This window comes from Squalius cephalus (assembly GCF_949319135.1).
Source record: "Squalius cephalus genome assembly, chromosome: 25".
NCBI classification, from domain to species: domain Eukaryota; kingdom Metazoa; phylum Chordata; class Actinopteri; order Cypriniformes; family Leuciscidae; genus Squalius; species Squalius cephalus.
The window spans coordinates 12,486,229-12,509,931 of record NC_137146.1 but is presented as its reverse complement, the minus strand read 5'-3'; the positions used below and the strand labels follow the sequence as shown (position 1 = coordinate 12,509,931).

Sequence of the window (23,703 nt, the reverse complement as noted above, 5' to 3'; positions counted from 1 at the left end):
TAAAATACTTTTACTACAATCATATAGATAGATAGATAGATAGATAGATAGATAGATAGATAGATAGATAGATAGATAGATAGATAGATAGATAGATAGATAGATGTTTGAGGAATTCCACATGTGTACTTCATCACCCATAATTCTACACGATGACGTCAGAACGCACTAGCCAATGGTAACCAGTGTGACCAGAGAAGCAAGGTTCACCAGGAAACATTATCAGAAATGTAGAGCATAGTTCACACATCAGTGACTGTTTGCCATATGTGTATATCTCAATAAACGGTAATCCTTTTATTTTCTTCGTGTCCACATTTTCGTCATTAAAAATGCACAGAGTGCAGGTTTTGTCGGGACATCTGTCGTCAAATAAACGCGTTGGAATGAGGCAGTGCAGCGCATCAGCTGCTGATCCAAATGATATCGTTGTGGTTCATGGGCTCCGAACAGCCATCGGCCGGGCGAAGAGAGGATCTTTTAAGGTGGGCTGTAATGACTGCTTGACAGTGACATTCACTGCATTCTCTATGGAATTGCGACTACATATATAATATTTCTATATTTTAGGACACTACCCCAGATGAGCTGCTCAGTGCAGTGATGAGTGCAGTTCTTAAGGATGTGGGACTGCGACCCTCTTTACTAGGGGATGTTTGTGTTGGTAAGTCAGATGACAGCCAGTCTGAGCAAAACATTATATCTTTATAACATTAACATTACATCATATATGAAGAGTAACTTACACTTACTGACTGCTTTTTTTCCAGGTAATGTTCTACAACCAGGGGCAGGTGCACTTATGGCTCGAATCGGACAATTTTTAAGGTAAAATGAGCAAAGAATTCCTAATAAATGAAGATATTGCTAAACATATGAATTGACTGTAAAATTCAAGAGTTTGTTCAACTTTCAGTGGCTTCCCTGAGTCTGTACCGGTCTACACTGTAAACAGGCAGTGCTCTTCTGGACTACAAGCACTTTTTAATGTTGCGGGTAAGAACTACATTTATGCATTAAAAATGGCACATTTTGGGCTGCAGCGTAAAAAAGTACAAGATTGCAGTTAAAACAGGCTTTTTTCTGCCTTTTAAGGTGGAATCAGAGGAGGTTCGTATGATCTGGGCCTTGCCTGTGGGTTAGTATGCCACATTTGTAATTGTTGATTTCAGTATACTATAGTATTAATCATTGTGTAGGATCCTTATTTTTATATTTGTTTGTTGTGTTTTTTTTTTTTTTTTAGTGTTATCAAATGTTATCTTTTTAATTGTGTGAATGTATACTGTACACTACCGGTCAAAAGTTTGGAATAATTAAAGGTTTTTTTTATGTTTTTGAAAGAAGTCTGTTATGCTCACCAAGACTGCATTTATTTAATCAAATATTATGAAATCTTATTACATTTTAAAAGAACTGTTTTCTATTTTAATATATTATAAAATGTCATCTATTTCTGTGATGGTAAAGCTGAATTTTCAGCATCATTACTCCAGTCTTCAGTGTCACATGATCCTTCAAAAATCATTCTAATAAGCTGATTTGCTGTTCAATTATAATCAATTATTATTGGTGCTCAGATATTATTAACAGTTTTTGTTATTAGCAATGTTGAATACAGCTTTTGCGGTTTAATATTTTGTGGAAACCATGACACATTTTTTAAAGAAAAGTTTTGAAATATTATAAATGCTTTTACTATTACTTTTGATCAATTAAATGCATCCTTGCTGAATAAAAGTATACAAAAAATCTTACTGACCCCATACTTTTGATAGGTAGTGTATCACAGTTTCCAAACAAATATTTAGAAGCAAAAACCGTTTTCATGATTTATAATAAAAAATGTTTATTGAGCAGCAAATCAGTATTTTAGTATAAATTCTGAAGGATCATGTTACTCAGACTGGAGTAATGATGCTGAAAATTCAGCTTTGTCATCACAGGAATAATGACATTTTAAACTATTATAAAATAGAAAACAGTTCTTTTAAATTTCACATTACCATTTTTATTGCATTTTTGATCAAATAAATGCTGCCTTGGTTAGTATAAGAGACTTCTTTCACAAAGATTAAAAAAAAAATCTTAATTATTCCAAACTTTAGACTGGTAGTTCATGTCTTTAAATTATTGAATCTGAATCTTATAGCTCGTCTCTTTTCTTCTTGCTCTTTCATGACAGTGTGGAGAGCATGTCCCTTCGTTCGCCAGGGGACCCAGGAGACATCAGCCCCCGACTGATGGACAATGAGAAAGCCAGTGACTGCATCATTCCCATGGGGTATAGATGTTATTCTTTAATACTGTGTTTTAATCTTTACATTAAAATGAACATTATTTCCTCTGTTTTCTGTATGTTTCATTTCAGAATAACCTCAGAGAATGTTGCCGAGAGATATGGCATCACTAGAGAAAAACAGGACAGCTTTGCACTCAGTTCCCAACAAAAGTAGGTGCTCCCATGATATTTATGAATGGTTTATACATGCCAGCTGTTAGTATTTTGCACACACAAAAATGCACTCAAAGTAACTCTATTAAAGTACCAATTGTTTGTGGACTTATAACACTAGGGCATCCATGGCGCAGAAAAAGGGCTTATTTGATCAAGAGATCACACCAGTCACTACTAAATTTGTGGAAGAAAATGGCACTGAGCGCAGGATTACTGTCACAAAGGATGATGGGATCCGGCCTGGGACTACCTTAGGAGGCCTTGCCAAACTGCGACCGGCATTCAAGGAAACCGGCAGCACCACAGCTGGTTTGCATGCTGATTTCTTGTGGAAAAAAAAAGAAAAAAAGGATGGTAAATTCCATTACTCAGTTCTTTCATTCCCATTGCAGGTAATGCCAGTCAGGTGAGTGACGGTGCTGCGGCAGTGCTCATTGGGCGGAGATCTACGGTGGAGAAACTGGGACTTCCTGTTTTTGGGGTGCTGAGGGCGAGTGCTGTGGTGGGTGTTCCACCGGACGTAATGGGCATCGGCCCAGCCTATGCTATCCCAGAAGCCCTCAACCAGGCTGGTGAGAGTACAGCTGCTCTTACTCTATGTTCATTTGAGCCATTTATATACCAGTAGTAATCATGCTTGAAAAATGTATTGGAATCGATTTTACATTTTCATTATTCCAAAATAATGGTTGTAAATGAGCCGTGTTATTGCATTTGCTTGTGCAGGGCTAACTGTGGATGATATTGATGTGTTTGAGATCAACGAAGCATTTGCCAGTCAGGTGACTGATACATTTTCTTGGATTACCCCCAGTTTTTCCAGTATTTTCCTTTTATTAATATCAGCAACTTTCACAATTATCCTAGGCTGTGTATTGTGTGGAAAAGTTGGGCATTCCTATGGAGAAAGTGAATCCTAATGGAGGGGCCATTGCTCTTGGTCATCCACTGGGCTGCACTGGTGCTCGACAGGTCGTGACTTTGCTCAATGAGCTCAAACGCAGACGCAAGAGGTGAACGGACATAAGACATACTGTTTCCATTCTTTTTTTTCCAAATTCCATTTTTTACCCATAAAACCCATAAAAAAGACATTAAATTCCATTTTTATGACTGCATTCAGGATTCCATCCAAGTATTAGTAACTATACAGCAACAAAAAAGATGACAATCCCTTTTCCCATTTCTAATGTTTTTTTGTTGCAGAGGTTATGGCGTGGTGTCCATGTGCATTGGGACTGGAATGGGAGCGGCTGCAGTTTTCGAGTACCCTGGACCGTGATGAAAGCCCTAGAGCAAAAATCCCATGATGCAATGACACGCAGAGAAACTAACAGTCACCAATTATTTTTAATCAAGCTGCTAGAACACTAACTATAGAACTCAAGCAGAGAGAGAGCACACTTCTTATGTAGTGTGCTTCAGTGGGTGTTTGCCTTACTCTTGAGGATGTTAATGATAACATTCAGATCTCTCTTTAAAGTGCCTTGCATTTCAACTGTGATAACGGATCGTGAAAATAGACATGCCATTATCTGTAAGATCTATCAGAATAACAACTTTTATCTCTTGATTTGTTGCATTCATTTGATGGTCTTTTCTTCTGATATGGATATAGCAGGAAAACTCAGAATTATAGAGAAATATGTTTTTTTTTATATAATCTGTGTTGAGGACCCATGTAATTCATAAAGATTTTTAATGCATCTCATTTATTTGAATAAAAACGATTTGTTGTGTATAAAGGTTTGTGTTTCAAAAGCTAGGTACACTACTGTTTAATTTTGGGGTTAGTACCATTTTTAAAAGAAATTAATACTTTTATTCAGCAACGATAGATTAAATTGATCAAAAGTGACAGTAAATACATCTATAATGTTACAAAATATTGCTATTTCAAGTAAATGCTGTTCTTTTGAACTCTCTACAGAATTCATCAAAGAATCCTGAAAAAGTTTAATGGTTTCCACAAAACTATTAAGCAGCTCAACTGTTTTCAACTTTGATGATAATAATAAGAAATGTTTCTTGAGCACCAAACCTTATATATTAGAATGATTTCTGAAGGATCATGTGACACTGAAGACTGGAGTAATGATGCTGAATATTCAGCTTTGTCACCACAGGAATAAATTACATTTAAAAAAAATATTCAAATAGAAAACAGTTATTTTGAATTGTAATAATATTTCATAATATTACTGTTTTTACTGGATATGATCAAATAAATACAGTGTTAGTGATAATAAGAGACTTATTTTTAAAAAACTTGCCGACCCCGAACTTTTGAATGGTAATGTATGTGTGAAATCACTGTTAAACAACAACCTGACCTTTGATCCTTGATTTGCAAACATACAGTTGGCCACTGGAAATTTCATTGTTGTGTTCTTATGTAGGTCTTTAATCTGTTTTATAATTAAAAGAATAAAAAATTCACAAATACAATATTTTAAGTACACTGAGAACAGTGTCTAATCAAACCATTGAATGTCTATAAGGAAAGAAAGAGATATTTTTTGGTTATCTGGTTATCTTTTATGTGGAACTCAGTGTTGTATTGTCAGGTGTCAGATATTGGAGATACAAAACTCTCATCAAATGATCCACTTCCAATGATCTTAAGAACAAGTGGCGTCTCTCCAAGAACCCCCTGCACTGTGATGATTGTCTGGAACTCTTTCTGCTCACTATAGGGAAAATACTGTTAGTTAAGTATAAAGAATAAAGACTGCATTAGGTCTATTCAATTACTGGTCTGCATCTGATTAAACAAATACAGTTATATAGTACAGTATTCCTGAACTTTGAACTTCAAACTCAACCAAAGCTGAGGTATTACTTCATCCATTGCAGAATATGATACATTTCTTGAATTAAGTATTTTCTACAACGTGATTGGTTGCGAGTATCAGGTAAGGTAGACTATACCTTGCAGTGAAGCTGATCTGCAGCAGCTGTTTACAGGACGGTGGATCCCCAAGAGGTTTCAACACACCAGAGTCTGGACTCAACCTGAACACTTTATTGTCACCTTCGGCATCTAGACCCAAAACAAAACATGAGCTCAACTAGATACAAGGTAATTACCATGATCGTAAGGATCACGTGATAAAATATAGGATTAAAGGTGCAATCTGTTATTACTGCAAGTTTGTAAATGCTAGTGTATACTCATTCCAGTCCAATGCCAAATTATTTCACCTGTAAGTGCGGTCCAGTAGCTACAGGAGCCACCTCTGTTGTAGAGGTTGACCTCTTTGACAGTTGTTTGTCCAACATAGCAGGTGCCAAAATCCACAGTGGTGCTGGACAGGTGCAGTGTCGGTAATGCCAGATGAGCGTGAAGGGACACTGTCTGAAAGTGTACAACAGTATTTACAACATGGTTACATGTAGATGAATTTGACATCGAGACATTATGGCCTGGTTTCACATACAGGGTTTAGATTAGGCCTTAGTTCACTAGCTTTTATAAACGGGCCCTAGAAAAAAAACATTACTGCTGTGCATCTTGAGACAAAATAATGGCATTGACATATTTTGAGATATGCCAGTGCAAGTTGCTTTCAGTGAAAACAGCTCAAACATGTATTTTAGCCTGGGACTAGGTTTAAGCCTTGTCTGTGAAACCACAGGATTCATTATTTTTTATTATTAAAAGATTAAAAGTCCTGACTTATTTGCTGTAAATACTGGTTTGAATGAGGCTATTGTTCCAGGACAATATGACTCCCACAAGATGGGGATGAGATGGAGGTGATGGTGCTGTGCACCTCACAAAGTGCATTTATTCTGAGACTAAATCATTTTAGATATTTAAAGGAAGCAAATTAAGACTGTGTAGAGACCTGTATGCTGTTATTGCTGTACTGAATGGTCAGACTTTGCTGAAACTGAAGCGTCCTTTCTCCAACATCATTGCACAGAAGGGTAGCAGAGAGCTGAGCATCTGATTCCTCACATGGTTCATTCAGACAGGTCAGAAGCGAAGCTGAATTATGGAAAGCCACCTTAACCTATAAATTTAAAAGATCATTTGAAACCATTTCTGGATCAGACTGGAAAAACAATCAGTGCATCCGAAATCTTATGCTTCCTTACTATATACAGTAGTATGCGAAAAGTACCCAGTTGACCTACTACTTCTGCCAAGATTCTAAAATGCGTATTCGATGGGTTACCATAATTGGCCTTCACATGTCACTTTTTTACTATACATTATGCAAATATGTTCAAATGCGTATAATATGTTTGCACAGACCTGCATGATGTGTTTAGGCTGTAACAGAAGTGATGTTTGCTCGTCTCCTGGCCCAGAGAGTCCTTGTGTATGTCTGTGAGAGGGTGAGCTGCTGATCAGTTTAAGGGCCTGTTGGGGCTTCAGCACTGAGAATGGGGGGTGTGTGCTCAGTCTGAAACTCAAGGCCATATCGGTATTGTTCTTCAGCTGGAACGTCCGAGTGATCATGGATTCCTTCTACACTTAAAAAATGGAAAGACAAAAATATCTAGCTAAACCCTCACACCACCAACAGGGACTGTCATAATTAACTTGCTTATCTTTAATCTGGATACATATTGTTATTAACTGCACCTGTGTGTGAGATCTTCCGTCTAGTGTATCACTGGCAGCTGCAGTGAATTCCAATACCTCTGAATCCTCTGGCATCTGCACTGACAAACTGCACACACACAGTGGTTACTAGTGTTCTGTTTTATCATGTATATGTAGTAAATATATGTGTATTAAACACATCTATAACTCACATGGCAGGTTTAATATTAGCCTGCATGTCCAGCCTCAAAGGTTCTAGTTCATAGCCCTGGGCTCTCTCTACTTTGAATTGAGTCAGTGACGCAAGCTACAAGATAAATAACATGGGTGGGTACTGTATGAAATTATCAGTTGTGTAAAATATATGGATTTAATTTCACACAGTCACATACCTTAGAGTCCAGAGTCATGTAACCCAACGCATAACCCAAACATCTTTGATTGGCTGAACATGACAGGATCAGAGGAGTGAAAGACACGTGAATGGTGCTACTGCCCCCTGCTGGAACTACCTGTAATAAAGCACATATTAAATGCTTTTTTCACCCCCATCAGTAGACTGGGTGGCTATTTGATTTCGGCCTTGATCTCTGCTAGCCTGGGTTTCCCCATGCTGCCTTGCATGCAGCGTGATTTTATTCACGCTCCTAGGCAGCCTGGACACCATGGACCAGATTTTCCCCTCAAAAAGGGAACCAATCACAGAACGGGGAGGGAGCAGCAAGACGATGACGACGTCAACGCGACACACCGAAGCAGTTTGTTTATATCTATGGGTCCAACATGGCATCAGACGCGAAGTTACCTTTCGATGCAGCTTTAGATAGTGTTCGTAGTTTAGAACGCAAGTTTATTTCGTCTTCTTCCTCGTCGAATTTCTGTCGCTCTACATACGTCATCTGGTATAATTGAAACGATTGGCTATGAGCTACGTACAGGCGCATTTGATAGACATTCGTAGCGCCCAATAAACGGCTCTGGGCATTCGTAAACCACGCCTTAAAATACGAGAAAATGAACATGTGGTTCCCAGACCACGTCTCAATGAGACGAGGTCTGACGTTAGCCAGGCTAGATCTCTGCTGCTTCCTTTACAAATTAGCGGTAACCAATCACAAACTGGCTTATCCACATGGCGCGCTATTGGCGGGTTTAATCCAATCCAATTCCAGAGCCGTTACGGCTCTGTCCAATTCCTTTTAACCTGTTCAATGGCTTCTTTTAAGCAAACAACTCGCTCGAGTGGGTGTGAATACCACTAACTTTCATGTTTTTTTTTGCATAACCTGCAAAAATCGCTTGATTCCATGCTTCTGCAAACCGCTGATCAACACGTTTGGTTACATATTTCCTGCCTGGAGTTTTCGCGTCACTCTGCAAAGTACGTCACCCGGATCATTGGTCTTATTGGTTGAAGGACTATCCAATTGCGTACAGAGTCATTTTAACTATGCCCGTTGATCACGACTTTTGTGCACTAGAATATACATAGCAGACTCCCCAGACCAATGTTCAATCTTAAAAGATGGAGTTTTGTCTGATGATAGCCAGACTACCCCATCAGACCTTCTCATCATTAATGTTCTACATCCAGATATGTACATAAAAAAATATTCTAATGGAGACCTGGATCAGTGCTGATCCCCATAACCTACGGTTTGCTGTGGAGTGATGCAATATGGGTAGTCAGAGACATTCCCTTCATGAGGCTTCAGAAACACAGAGAACAGCTTCTTCACTGGAGCCAGAGACACAGAAGCCCCACTGCCCTCCTCTCCATCACATTCTTCCTCATTCTCTTCGAAATCATCCTATAAAAGAGAAGAAAAAAAATTCAATTAGTGAATTGAAAATGCACTTTTTGGTTTGTGAACTGAATCTGTTTTGGGATGTTGTTATGAAAACTAAAGCTAGACTCACAGATTTGGTCATGAATGTCGAGCTTGTTCCTTCTCTGCTGGGGGTGTGGCTGTCATCCCATGTGGGCGGGAACATGACGGATGAGTCCAGCCCTCCAACAACCTCATTGCCATCTGCATCCTTCAGAGGAAAGGGCTCACCACATGCAACCAACAGATCTATCAACTTATTATCACCGACCTCCAGGTTGTAGGTCACCCAATCCAAACGGATATCTGAGAAGTTTCAGAAAATAACGTGATTTATGCAGCTTTTAAATAAAAGTTAACAAATCAAAGAGTGTGAGAAACGTTTGTAAACTTGATGCGGTGAACGGCTCACCATACGGACTGGTGTTAATGAGCCGTAAAGAGCGTGACACAGTGTCTCCTCCAGAAACATGGCTTCCAAACCTGTCAATCATAAATATCAAGGGAAAATCTTTGCATGTAAACTGCAACCTCTAAAGTATCCTCTAAGAACACTGACCGTATAATTGGACCCTGGTTCTGATTGTCAGGCTGTGGTCCAATCATCTGAAAGTAAATGGGACAGCCCCTCACAGACATCTGCATAGGAATGGAAGTTGGATCTAGATCTCCAACCTAAAAAATGTCATAAATTCATAAGAATTTATTGTAACAGCTGTTTGATTTGAGAAAGGCAAAAAAATTGAAGTTTCATTGTTTTGTCAAATACATACCTTGCATATAAGATTGTCCTGATAATCTCCCCACATATTGGTGAAAGCAGTGATATTGATGGTTTGACTCTCAAATGGGTTGAGCATTCCGCTGTTTGGTTTAACAAAGAACGCTGCACCTCTTCCATGGGAAAGCAGACAGTTTACAAATTCTGAAAGCAAAGAAAATGCATGTTTGACTTTGGTGTTTCACTTTCTATGGTCTTAAAGAACAGAAAGGATTAGGTTGCACTGACCATCGTATGCTTTCTGCTGTATTTTTTTGGCCTGGACGGAGTGGAGAGGTGCACTGCTCCTGAAAGAAAAGGCCAAAGCGTCGGGTAAGAGTTTCTTTATATTATATTCAAATAATAAAAATAATGACTCTCAAATATGATTTAAACTTAATTGATAAATCATTAAAAATTATATAATGTTATAATGCTATTCAACATTTCAAATGTTAATGTTCTATTTGAAGTAAACTTCCTATTCATTAAAGAAAAATGTATCATGGTTTTCACATAAATATTAATCAACTGTTTTCTATATTGATAATAATAAGAAATGTTGGTTACACCTTATTTTAATGTGTAATATTAATGAACTACATTACTATAGGATTAGGGTAGGAATAGGGTTTGGTTTGGTTTAGGGTTAGTTGCATGTAATTATGCTTAATTTATAGTTATTACTATAGTAAATATATGTAACATGTAACAACATAAGGACACATTAAAATAAAGTGTTACCGAAATGTTTCCTGTGCACAAAATCAGCCCATTAGAATGATTTCTGAAGGATCATGTGACACTGAAGACTGGAGTAATGAAGCTGACGATTCAACTTTGTCATCACAGGAATAAATTTCATTAGTTTTTTTAAAATTATAAAGAGTTTTTAAAAATATTACTTCACGATATTACAATAAATGCAGCCTTGGTGAGTCTTCTTTCAAAAATATTAAAAAATCTTTAAATATTAAAATATTAAATATTTTAATATTTAAAAAAGCGACCCCAAACGCAATATTAATATGTTAATTGTGTCTATTATTTTTTGTATTAACACAAAAACAATTAAGCAGAATCTGTATGTACTGTATGTAATGTACCTTTCTGAGTTTTCATCCGATTGTGAAGGACCGTATCCAGTAAAGTATTCTGCCTCGACAGTGAACGGAGCAGGTATAGCAGTGCGATTAGTTATCAGCAAATGCCGTTTCATTGATTTGCCAATGATGACTGGCTCATGCTCAGTGAAGTCCAGTGTGATTGGTTGGTGATTGTCATCACTTGAATTAATACTAAATATGTAACAGTGAAGAACACAATGAGGTTGTAGCAATGCTAAAATACTAACCAAAGAAATGTGACTATGAGGTAAATGTGGCTTTACCAGTCAGAAGGCAGTGAGTAGGACACTCTGAGAGGTTTGGCTTTAGAAAAAAAGCCCAGTACTAATGGACTCTCCATTCCTTTTACTTCACAAACCGCAGCCACTTCAGTAAGTTCCTCCTGAAAATTTTTTAAAAAACACATTTATAATAATGTGAGGAACAATATATTGTACTGGAGCTTGAATTTCATCAAATATTTAGTTTACAATCTGTGGGGTGATTGAGTATTACAGTAGCAGTACATACAGCAGTGTGAGCAGTGAATGATACAGTGACTTCTGTTTTGGCATTGGGCTCCAAAGTGCCTGCAGAGGGGCTGAAGGTTGCAGAGCAGAGATGAGCTTGTGCACCTCGGAGCTGAGAGGGAGAGAAAACATTGAGAATGACTAAAAAAGACCTGAGATTTATATTATTTGGTCCAACCTGTACAATATCACAACATTATACCAGAGCAATATTGAATTGTTTTGATTGGTTGACAGACATTCCAAGATTGGTTTATTTTTTTTATTACATAAACTGTCAGTTCCTCACCTTGCTCCAGGTGAAGTAGGCTGGCAGTAGTGTTTGGTTAAACAGGGTAACACTGCGTGTCTGTGGAACACCTACATACAGATCAGCAAACACCAGCTCGCTGCTCAGCAAGCACACTTGAGGAGACTGGACGACCGCCCGTACAGAAAGGTGACTGAAGACAAACACAAATACACACCTTCACTCAAATATGTGACACAAGACAGTATTAACACTTTTTCATTAGGTAACATTAAAGTAGTATACTCTTCTAGTTCTTACTGACATCTGCACAATACAACAAATGATGTGACTCATTTCCTCACCATCCAGTGCCGTTGAGCACCGTTAGCAGTAGGACTGAATCAAAATAATGGCAGTACAGGGCTCTGAAGACCACATCCACACTGCAGGACGCCAGGGGAGGAAGCACACCTTTATTTGGATTGATAGACACCTGATCACACATGATGTAGAAAATGAGATACAAAAACTTTGTGTTATATAACATACAAACCAAATAAAAACCTTTATATTTTTATTAATATAATAATATTAATGATTATTATTATTATTATTATATCGTTTTATAATAATTTAATAAAATACATATTGTTATTATTATGATTATTTTGTTTTATAAAATAATATTATATATGTAAATATATATTTAAGTTTATATATTATTATATCGTTTTATATTTATTCTATAAAATACATATTATTACGATTATTATTTAGGTTATTTTATTGTATAAAATAATATTGTACATGTAAAAATATATTTAAGTTTATATATTATTATACCTTTTATATTTATTTTATAAAATAATAGCCTATTATATGTAATATATCAAAATATTATAAAATATATTATATATTATATAATATTTTATATATAATTATATATATACTGTATATATATATATATATATATATATATATATATATATATATATATATATATATATATATATATATATATATAATTATTATTAGGCTTTGTTAAAACCCTAGACTTGATTAGAGGTGTAAATAGGGTGTTGTACCAGTCCTTTGATGGGCGGCTGGGTGTGGGACAGTTCTTCTAGGCTCCAGGGAGCATCTACCAGGCTGTTGTTGGTGATATGGATGGTAGAGATGCTCTCATTTCCCATTTCCAGCAAACCAAAATCCAGACTGGGCACATTCACTGAGCAATGCGGACCCTGAGACACCATATTAAACATACTGAATATGAATTCAATTGTAAGAACATTTGTGGTGGCCTCCACACACCCTACTGAGTTTAAATCAGTAGAAAGGGCACCTCTGACCTTAAATGTGACCTCAATGGCCAATCCTACAGTTTTAGGATGGTGCTGAATGTGACACTGCAGGCTGGAGCTAAAATGACCAGGATTCCTTCCAGTCAGAACCAGCTCCATGTCAAAACACTCATTTATCTCTGAAAGCAAGCAACAGGTTCAGCATATTACTGTATGTCATGTTAAAATTCATTCATTTATTCGTTTGTTTATTAATTAACTCATGTATAAATACACACAACCGTTCAAAAGTTTGAGATCTATTTTTGAAAGAAGTCATTTATTTGATAAAAAAATTCTGTCAAAACAGTAATATTGCTTATTTTAAAATAAGCGTTTTAAACTGTAATATATTCCTGTGATGGCAGCAGCCATTTTGTCAGACATCTTCAGTGTCACATGATCCTTCAGAAATCATTCTAATAGGCTGATTTGGTGCTCAAGAAACAAGTCTTTATTGTCACTTTTGATCAATTTAATGAATCCTTGCTTAATAATCAATTTCTTTCAAAAAATGATCTTAAAGACCCCCAACTTTTGAATGGTAGTGTATATCTGTTTGTCCATACATTAATTTGCTGATTTTGGAACACTGCAATGCTCTGACCTATTTCTCCTGTTGATGGCTCAACTTCAATGACGTGACTGTCAACAATACGCTCCCATTCAAAGTGAATGATTGATTTGCTGTGATTCCACATCTAAAACACACAGACACAAAACATAAAAGCATGTTGTAAACTAAAAAATTAAGAAAGAGGTTTGGAGTCATTTTGACCTCTAGACTCAGCGCTACCTTGAATCTCTTGCGGATTGTGTTGTGTATGTAGGTCTCCCCTGGTATTAAAACAGCATACGGCTCAAGAAGGATCTTATACGGCTCAGCAGAACCTTTCACTTCAACCTCTAAAACGGTCACATCATTTACTTGGAGAGCTGTGTCGAGACACGTCCTGCAAAATCAGCAAATAGAAGTGTCTACATGTCATGTGGTTATTGATTGAAAAATCGTACATTTATCTTAAATTCAAATATCAGTTCATTTCACCCATCGTCACTGATTCTGGGAGGATTAGGAACGTCCATGATCACCAAGCGGCAGACACTGTGGTACTCTTTCAGCTGAAACAGAGAGAAAACAAGTATTCAGAGGAATGTACAGATGTGCACATGTGTATAAGGGGCCGTTTACACAGAATGCATATTTTCCATAGTTTTTCAATGTAAACACACGCTAGATGGATGTCTTTAATTGCTGCGCTTGCGTCTTTTGCGACATGGCATTGTAAAAACACGGCACTCAAGTTAAAATATTTAAAAACGTGTCTCTACACCTGACCTGTGTCTCATCCCTAAGTGTGTTTATATGTTTGAGTGCACATACGTACATCCTTGGGACAGTATGTGAGCAGGAACTCATGTTCCTGTGCAGGGGTCAGGATGCCCATAACTGGACAGATGCTGAACACACTGTCTGTATCAAGATGAAGCTGAATGCTGGAAGGGTTTGGAGCCTCTCCAGGCAGCAAACATTGAAGGTTGGGCTTCATGATCTGCCAGTGGTATGGGAGCTCCAAGTGTCTACACAGAAGCAAAATAATGATTTACAAACATATCAGTAAGTCTCTACTGTATATACTATTCTGTGTTTACGCAGATGTGTGCAAGGAGCTCACGCATTGTTTTTTATGACCACCGCCTTCTGCAAGGTGGAATGTGGATTGGTTGGGTTGAATCTGACAAAATGGTCAGCTGTGATATCACACAACTCCCCAAATTCAGGCTGATCCTCTCCGCCTGATACCGAGACCAGCTCCACAGTGACCAGCTGACCTGTCCCTGAGAAAATGTATTGAAACATGTACACATATATTTTCTGAGGTTTTTGTGTTAGTCTACATTAATCTGGATACATTTTTTTAAAATCGTTTTCTCTACTTTTGGCATTCCATCCACACTAAAACGGCAAATCTCATACAGTAGAATCAGTTACTAACATATTTACATACTTAAGCTTGGTTGAATTGTACCTTGGAGGGTGATGTCCTTCACTTGACAGTTGTCACAGACAATTGTGAAGTCCTGAGAAATGATCTCAGCAGTTGTGGGGAAAAACACAACCTAAACAATGAAATAAATCCAAACACACAGAGTCAAAGACTTGCAGATTACTTTATTTCATTAAAATCTGAGCAACATCAGTCTTTATGCATCACTGTATTCACGAGGTATGATAATTAACATAAATCAGCATATTTATTAGTCTTTCAGAATGTGTCTCTCTTCGATGATGCACAACAAAATCTGCATCTTAAAATGAAAGTGTTAAGAAGTTCTTTCTATCTGCAGAAAACCAAAATCCATTAAAAACCTTCTAAATTCTGTTCTGCCACCCACAAGCATTTATTTTTAATCATAATTACAGTCGCTAAATAAAGTTACAATAAGAGAACGGGTGGGCTATACTATCTCATATATGTATGAAGGCTGTCAATCAAATCAAAATAGAGAAGAAGATTAAACGAATATATGATAATGTGGAATCTCCTAGAGATAGAGTATATTTAGGTAATGTGCGAAACTGATTAGCATGTATAAGGTTTTCTTGGCTTTTGCTACTGATTGAGTTGATTGACTGTCAGCATCACAATCTGCGCTCTTCAGATTGTAAAAACTCACCTCCATGACAGTGGCTTGTCCAGGGAGAAGACCAAAAATAGAGGGACTGATGGCAAATGGAGGCTGTTCTGCAAAAGTAGACTTCACTGCAGACTGAGACAAACAATAAAAATTAATTCTCAGGATGGTACATAACAATATACCAAGACGGATCAAAAGCAATCAAGGTTAAAGTCACAATGTAACAGAAAAAGACAGATCTTTTATTCCATATTGTGACGTACATTCAAGTGAAACGGATTATCAAAAAAATAAAATAATGTAGGGCAGGGACTTGGTTCTATCCATTGGTTTTTGATTGAATGGAGGCAGACCCATCTGGTTGATGTTTTTGCATCCCATGGTCTCGATTCAACCGCTATAAAAATTGTTTTGTTCCTTTGGCTGCAAAACTCTAGTGTGAAGATTATGACTGTGTGTGTGATTGTTTTTGATGTGATTATCTTGTTATGCAGTTTCATATGAAACATTGTAAGATGGAAAATATGCAAATATGTTCATGTACTGTGTACTTATGTTCATAATCTGTATTTTTATTCTGACTATGTGTCTTTTTATATTTATATGTGTGTACTGGAAGCTGAGGTTTGACATATATCACCTGAAAATATACCATATGACATAAGTCATTTCACAGGAAGATCAAGTTATGACATTTTGATTAAAAATTCTGAGCTCCAAAAAATTTAAACAATGTAGATCAATAACATCCAATAAATAGAGTAACATTTTATTTCATTCTGACTTTTCAAGTTCATTCTGACTATTCAAGTTCAAATGTACAGCTAAAACTGTTTTTTTTTTCAATACAGTATAATAAGAAAATATGAGATCCATAGGAAGCCAAAGAAAGGAATCCAAACTATGAGTTTTCATGTTGACATTTGCTTGCTTACCCTGAGGCTTGAGGCAGGCCACTGTTTCTTAGGCATTACACAGAATGTTCCAGCACTCAGTCCTTCATTCCGACATAAAACCTCCATAAACTTCACCCCTCCTGCCAGGCAGTAACCACAGTCTATGACAGCAGGCACTGGCACACGAAAAGAGAAAATTAATCCTTTTTTACTGATCATTAACAGATGAAGATACTTTAAAAGTCAGTAGGGTTCAAACAACATTGGACCCCATTGAGTTTTCATTTTTGGGTGAACTATCCCCTTAAGATCTAGATGTTAAAAGAGTTATGTTTATTTTGACTCACAAGTGAGTATTGGAGGGGATCTGCGGGCCTCTATCGGTACAATGAGAGGATACGGCAACTGCGTCTCCACAACCAGAGCGTCCTCATAGTCAGCCAGAGAGTCTGGAGCAAAACGCACCATATACTGGCAGCTCATTCCAGGAGCAACAATCCCTCCCTCACCAGGGAATCTGCCTGTTGAACATAAAGCTTTGTTGTTATAATATTGCTTGTCTTGATCCCAAAAAGCTGAAATCACATAGTAATTTTTAACATTTTTAACAGTAGATGTCACTGTTTTCCTACTCTGCCACCTGGAGCTGCAGGGTAAATACCAAAGTAATTTTTATTAAATAATTCCTCACTCAGAATCCTGTGATATTCCGGAGCTGGCAGAGATATCCCTGCTATTTCCACTAGTACTGCTACAAAACGCCTAACGGATTCAACGGGGACCATGCAGAGAAACATTCTGCCAACATAAAAGGGTCTTTCATGAGGTCAGCAGGTACTTTCTCATGAGACTCACCCAAACCAACAGAGAAGTGTGGAGAGGTTGGAGGAATCATTCGAATGTGACGGCTGGTCGCAGTCGTGTTTTTGAGCTCCACCGCAGTCTACAAGAAACAGAAGGCACTATTAAGAACTGAAAACATACCAAACTGGAAGCCATTCAGTAGTGGCTCTGAAGGGACTAATGAACATTTACACTATACAAGTCATGTAAATATGACTATACATTATACACTATACATACACATACACTATACTATACAAATACACTATACATTTTACAAGTAAAGAGTAAAAACATGCAGTATACAGTGAAAACATGTTTATAAGGTGGAATCAAGACAATTATACATTCAAATGGACCAAAATGAATGAAATATACAGTAAGGTCCTTTATACCTCATAGACTTGTCCTACTCTGTAGTCAGTGAAGAAGATCACAGGTGGATTTGCAGTGAAGATGGGAGCAGGACCCTCAGGACTTGTATTAAAAGATAGAAAGAGGAATTTTTTTACCACAATTTGAGCTTACATTAAGTTAATACACAATTAAATAAACAGAATAGTTATCATGTATCATGTAATGTCTTCTAAAAATACAGAATGTAAAAGTTTTGTCCCGTCAATCAATTTATTTAAACTGTTAACTGATAGTATATTCTCATATTAATGGATAAATTACATTTTACATTTGTGCACTTAGAAATGATTTTGTCACACCACAGGATAAATTAAAAAGTAAGTAAAAATGGTGTTTAAAAATGGTGACCAATCACAGAACCTAAAATATATACACTACAGTCATAAATATTTGAACATCAAAACAATGTTCTATTGTTGGCTGCCAAGAAGCAGAAAACAGGAACTGCACAGAGCTCGTTGACACAAAATGCTGAATGAGTCAGCAGAGGCATCTTGACAGTCTTGTGATTCTTTTTGTTGCTGTGAAGGGAAGAACCTCATTTAAATGGCCAGAGATATTCCAGTAGGGCCAAACAAGTGACATAGGCAAAGGAGTGATTCATTTGTAATCCAGCTTTCAGTGCTCTCTCTGATTCCCACCACCTGGCATGCTAATGTGAGCTTGGAGTCAATAAAGTACGATCAATAAAAAAGCTATTTAGGCTGCATGGCTGGTAATATTAATTGTAGAATAATCCATTCTGCTGGTTTGAAATATCATGTTGTGCTTTTGTTGTCTACATAAGCCTTCAAAAAATATATCACAAAACATACAGGTACCATTTATAATATATGGCAGACAATGGAGTGTGATCGGTATCTTGAGTGCTAATGTGTATCATATGTCCCCTACCCAAGCTGCACAAATATTGTGGCACTAATGGCTAAATAAAGCTGTCCAAAATGCAAACAACGCAATAACAAAGAACAAGCTTTTCAGGAATTAAAACAGAAGCCATTAAGTCAACCAATTTGTTTTGAATTTGATAGAATAGTATTGGATCATAGGTGAGGCAATTTGTTGTTGACCAATGGAAGATGGGGAAAAAGGTTTGAAATTAATTTAAATTAAATTAATAGAACTAATTACTGAAGTTTATAGAACTCAAACATCAAACATTTCAATATTGAGTGTCTCTCAAAGAAAGTGATTCTCAGCCAGGGGGCCTTGTTAATTGGTTATTTTTATAATTAATATACATCTTTCTATTAACGCCAAGCTCTAAAATATTTTTTTCGAGTAGAAATTGTGAATGAGGGGGACCTTCAAATATTGTTAATTAACACAATTGTGTTAAACACATTCAAATCAAAAGCAGCAGCACACCTCTCTTTGCCAGTCTTTTTCCTGCCCTTTCCCACATACTCCGGCCTCTTCCCTGGCATGATAAGAGACTTTCCCCCTCGTTGAGCATTTGGGAGCAGGAAGCGAGGGTTGCGCAGGAACTTATGTCGGTCTCTGTGCTGCTGCAGGGAAGCCCTGTCTTCTGCCTGACTCTGAGCACTGGGCTTCTCCATCCAAGAGGGCTTATGCACCACACCTAGCTTTTGAGGTGAAAAATTGGAAAAACAAATTATAATAGATTTTTTTTTCATTAACATCAAGATTTTAGGATAATTAAAAATGTATTTGAATGTATAAGGGAACATATTTTAGTTGGTATGAATGGGCACTGTTCCTTTTTAAATCACCTTCTTGTCTGTAGCTCATTTATATGATCCTGCAGTGTGACAAAATAATTTAAAATTATATCTTAATATAAAGTATATTTATTATTTATAATATTGGTAAGACTTTAAAATAAGGTCTTGTTTGTTAACATAAGTTAATGCATACAAAGAACAATACATTTTTACAGCATTTATTAACCTTTAATGTTACTTAATAAAATGTTTTTAAGATACAGCTTTAATGTTATGGATCTTAAAAATTTTGTAGTAAATGTTGAGATTAACATTAAATAAGATTAATAAATGCTGTGGAAGTATTGTTAATTCTTAGTTCCTGTTAAGTAACTAATGTAGCTATATAATGTTAACAAATGAAACCTTACTGTGATGTGTAACCATAAGAATTCCAATTATTTTTTAAATAAATTGTAATATTAAAATTACAAGCAAAATAATTATAAACAAAATAGAAGTGTACAGTTGCGTAGCTTTTTATATCTACATACATGTGAACTGGCATTAACATTGTTTGTCATGCTATTTGGGGTCTAGTCTTTTAAAGAAGGTGATGACGTAGCAAAAAAAATCTTTTGATATGAGGAAAACAGAATAATGTTTAGGGGAAAACCTCAGTGCCCTTGATGGAGATGGACCCTTGAGAGGAATGGAGCGTAAGTGTCTCCTCTGATTGTTCCAGCAGACTCTGGGCCGTATGTGCAGGTGGGGGGAGAGGAGTGTAACCATCATCCTGCGGTTCGGTGTTGATGTGCATATTATAGGAGAAAGTTGGCTCAGCAAAGCCTGGAGTGAACTTGCCTGCAACAAATAAGAAAATGGCGTTATCATCATAACATGTAATCTGACTAACTTTTCTATTAATAGCACAGTGAAATATTACCTTTTGGGTTTTTAACAACTGGGGTGTGCACTGTTGTGTAATCCAGTGGGCAAATCAAGTTGTTGCTCCTGAGAAGCTCACTGTCCACACACCACTTGAAGGCTGATTTGACTTTGAAGACATAGAGGATTGCTCTGTTTACATGGGTTTTTGTGTCATAAGACTACTTATGCTACTAAAGGCTGGAATGCACTACACGACTTTTGCCAAGATTTTTTATTTTTGTTGTGTTCGGAATGATTTTAAAGTCTGGTAGAGCATAATCCTCAGTTGTTTATGTATGATGTCCAATTTTTCTCTTTATCATTTTACAAAGTCAAGTGTATGATGCCTAGTGTTTTAAAATCTGCTCAGATTTTAAAGGTCATATAGTGTATTCCAGGCTTGACTAACTAACTGTGGATAGTAAAAATAATGGGTTGTTTAAATAAACAGAACTAGAGAAATGTACCTGGGGGGAGGCCCAGCTGATGGTAGGCCTCACCCACTTCTTCCATGATTATGTTGTGATTATGCTCCTCTTTTGCAGCGGCTTCCAGACGGGCATGTATGATGTGTGTCTCCAGCATATCAGCGTTCTGAATCCGTCTGTTGTATTCAGAATGCACCTGACAAAATCATAACGGTAAAATAAAAATCATAATTTAGATAATGCAAATCGGATAAAAGAAGAGTTGAATAAGAATTAAGTTCAAATAAATGCTGCTCTTTTAAAAAATTTGTTAATCAAATAATAAATAATAATAATCATGGTTTTCACAAAAATATTTCTGTCATGACAACTCTCTGAGTTATTGGCATGGTAATGGAAATGACCATGTTGATATTATTTATGCTTGGTCTTGGCGTAATAGATCTGCTACGCTGCTGCTGCTGTTGGTTAGCAAGTACGGAGCTTTGCTACTACCAACATAACACGCTGCTGTGAGCAAGTAAGATATGCTGCTGCTGTACAATTAAGCATACATTAATTACCTGTTGCAGATCTATACAGGTGGAGCTGGGGAAGGTGGAGGGTTTCTGAAAGCACGCTGCAACTGCTACAGCAAATGCTGACCGGCCCGCTGATAGACGCCTGCTTGTGCTTTCAAACGCTTTCAAACACTCTCCTGTGCTCTTAAACGCTCCCGTGCATTGATCATTGTAGCCAATCACAGACATATCCAATGAGCGCGTGAACACAATGGCCAATCAGAGGTGTTTACAATTCCGCTCAACACCGCTCAAAGCGTCACAATTTTTAAATTTCAGTACCGACTTGGTACAGAAATCGGTACTTTTTGACAACTTTAATCAACTGTGCCCTATAGAGAACAATGTGATTTTAAGTGGATTGAGTTAAAGATCTATCAGCCTGTGCCATCTAGATGTTCATGCCAGAACTTTGTATTAAGCAGTACAACTGTTTTCAGCATTGATGATAGTAATACATTTTTCTTGAGCACCAAATAAGCATATTAGAATGATTTCTTAAGGATCATGTGGCACTGATGACTGGAGTAATGATTGCTGAAAATTCAATTACATTTAAAAAAATATATTAAACAGTAATTTTAAATGAATAATATTTAACAATATTACTATTTTTATTTGCAGTACGTTTCTGTATTTGGTTGCGTTGTGAGCATTTGTTTGCTGTCAGACTGATGAAGATGTTTTCTTATTTTGCTAGTGTCTTTTTTTTCTGTTTGCATGTGTTTTCTTCAGTTGCAGGCTTGCAGCGAGTTGAGCTCTTTTGCTCATCGTAGTTTTAATATATTTTCAATCAAATAAAAGTAGATTAGTTGAAGATGAGACATCTTTCAAAAGCATTAAAGAATCTTACAGACCCACCTGTTGAAGCTCCTCCACATATTTTTCATGGTAGTTGTTGTTGCCTCCTCTGCGTGATTTACTGAGATTAGAAACAGTGTCCTTCCCAATCACCTCTATGGTGTAAAGGTCGTTGAATATGCTGGCCAGTAGATGAGAAATGTCCTGTACACACAAAACCAGTCACTCTCAAAAATATGACTTGTTTGGTGACATAATGCCTGCAATTCTACATAACATCTAATTTTGTGTTCCACAGAATAAAGTTGTACAGGTATGAAACAACACGAAGATGAGTAAATGATGACACTATTTGACAGATTTATTAGTCAAACTGTTAAAATAATTATCACTTGCAGTGGTCAGAAGTCATTCTCTTACCTGGGTTGTCTTTGATGCTGGCTTGTGTCGGTTCATGGAGGGTTCAGAGCTCTTTAGTGCTTTTGGTTTAGTTTCATCGGCCATTATTTTGTCGTGAAAAGAAGTGTAAATACTGAAACGCAATTAAGTTATGGTGATATTTTATACAAACGTCCCATAGATGCTAATATGTCTAATATAAAACGAAATGCACAAATTAAAAATACGCAATATGACACCATGAAGTTCCCTTTACTACATTGACCGCCATCTTTGTTTAGGACGTCACCATGGTAACAGCATGCCTACTCCGCATCCAAAGCGATTTTTTTAATATGTATATATTTATATTTCGAACTGAGGTAAGCTATTTAAAACGGCCACAATAACATTTGGACACTTTAACCACAAAATGTAGACTGTAAGTCAGTAAGATTTTTGAAGAAACAAATACTTTTATTCAGTATTAATATTAATTTATCTAACTGATCGAAAGTAACGTTAACAAAAATTAATAATGTTACAAAAGATGTATAGGCCCATTTCATATAAATGCTGTTCTTTTGAATTTTCTATTAATCAAAAATAAATGTAAAAACATTTTTCTTGAACAGCAAATCAGCATAGGCCTATTATTAGAATTAATTCTGAAGGATCATACACGTTACACTGAAGACTAACAGTTTAAAATATATAACAATAGAAAAGTTATTTTCAATTGTAATAATATTGCACATTATTACTGTTTTTTGTGTGTTTTGTTTCAATGAATGCAGCGTTATGAGCTCCATAAAGAGACTGTAGAATGACAATGTAACGTTATATAGCCTAACGTTACTAGTTTTAGGCCTACATTAAAAACACCTAGCACTTTTTAAAAGTGTGCCATCCTTCCTTGTATATCTTCTTTAGTTTCACATACATATTGTTTCAAATACGATATGGCTTTTTTATCATAAAATTATGGAGAAAATCTACACATTTTAGTTAGCTGTCAAATCGATTAATAATTGCGATAAATCGCATCTAACATGAAAGTTTTTAAATTTATTTAGACACACAGACGGTATAAATGTGTGTGTGTTTGTGTGTGTGTGTGTGTGTGTGTGTGTGAATATATATATATATATATATATATATATATATATATATATATATATATATATATATATACTGTATATACACACACATTTAAAAACTTTCAATGTTAAATGCAATTAATCGTGATGTGATAGATGTGATTAATTGCGATTAACCGATTTGACAGCACTAGTTTTTAATAATTCATACAATTACCAAAGGCCAAAGA

General features: G+C 36.4%; 2 protein-coding genes across 2 annotated transcripts; one reads left to right on the top strand and one right to left on the bottom strand.

The window, feature by feature from the left end:
• Positions 1–184: 184 nt before the first annotated feature.
• Positions 185–4,701, top strand: acaa1 (acetyl-CoA acyltransferase 1). The gene is made up of 12 exons (XM_079862900.1): positions 185–485; positions 571–664; positions 771–828; positions 917–996; positions 1,096–1,138; positions 2,186–2,284; positions 2,372–2,452; positions 2,577–2,767; positions 2,851–3,030; positions 3,185–3,240; positions 3,326–3,471; positions 3,665–4,701. The coding sequence occupies exons 1-12, from the start codon at positions 333–335 to the stop codon at positions 3,738–3,740; spliced, it is 1,257 nt and encodes a 418-aa protein (XP_079719026.1). The 5' UTR covers positions 185–332; the 3' UTR covers positions 3,741–4,701.
• dlec1 (DLEC1 cilia and flagella associated protein) lies at positions 4,647–22,575 on the bottom strand. The gene is made up of 38 exons (XM_079862885.1): positions 22,416–22,575; positions 22,056–22,199; positions 20,674–20,830; positions 20,223–20,333; positions 19,953–20,140; positions 18,981–19,198; positions 17,591–17,672; positions 17,208–17,295; positions 16,700–16,873; positions 16,392–16,528; positions 15,496–15,588; positions 14,847–14,937; positions 14,493–14,655; positions 14,205–14,397; positions 13,865–13,938; positions 13,613–13,769; positions 13,424–13,517; positions 12,826–12,956; positions 12,559–12,717; positions 11,836–11,966; positions 11,531–11,684; positions 11,243–11,353; positions 10,996–11,114; positions 10,712–10,903; positions 9,855–9,913; positions 9,619–9,770; positions 9,405–9,520; positions 9,258–9,328; positions 8,937–9,151; positions 8,672–8,827; positions 7,409–7,528; positions 7,229–7,323; positions 7,056–7,143; positions 6,723–6,938; positions 6,310–6,477; positions 5,663–5,816; positions 5,390–5,501; positions 4,647–5,148 (listed from the first exon to the last, which is right to left on the bottom strand). Exons 1-38 carry the CDS (start codon positions 22,497–22,499, stop codon positions 5,022–5,024), a joined length of 5,094 nt encoding a protein of 1,697 aa, XP_079719011.1. The 5' UTR covers positions 22,500–22,575; the 3' UTR covers positions 4,647–5,021.
• Between the last annotated feature and the right edge of the window lie 1,128 nt (positions 22,576–23,703).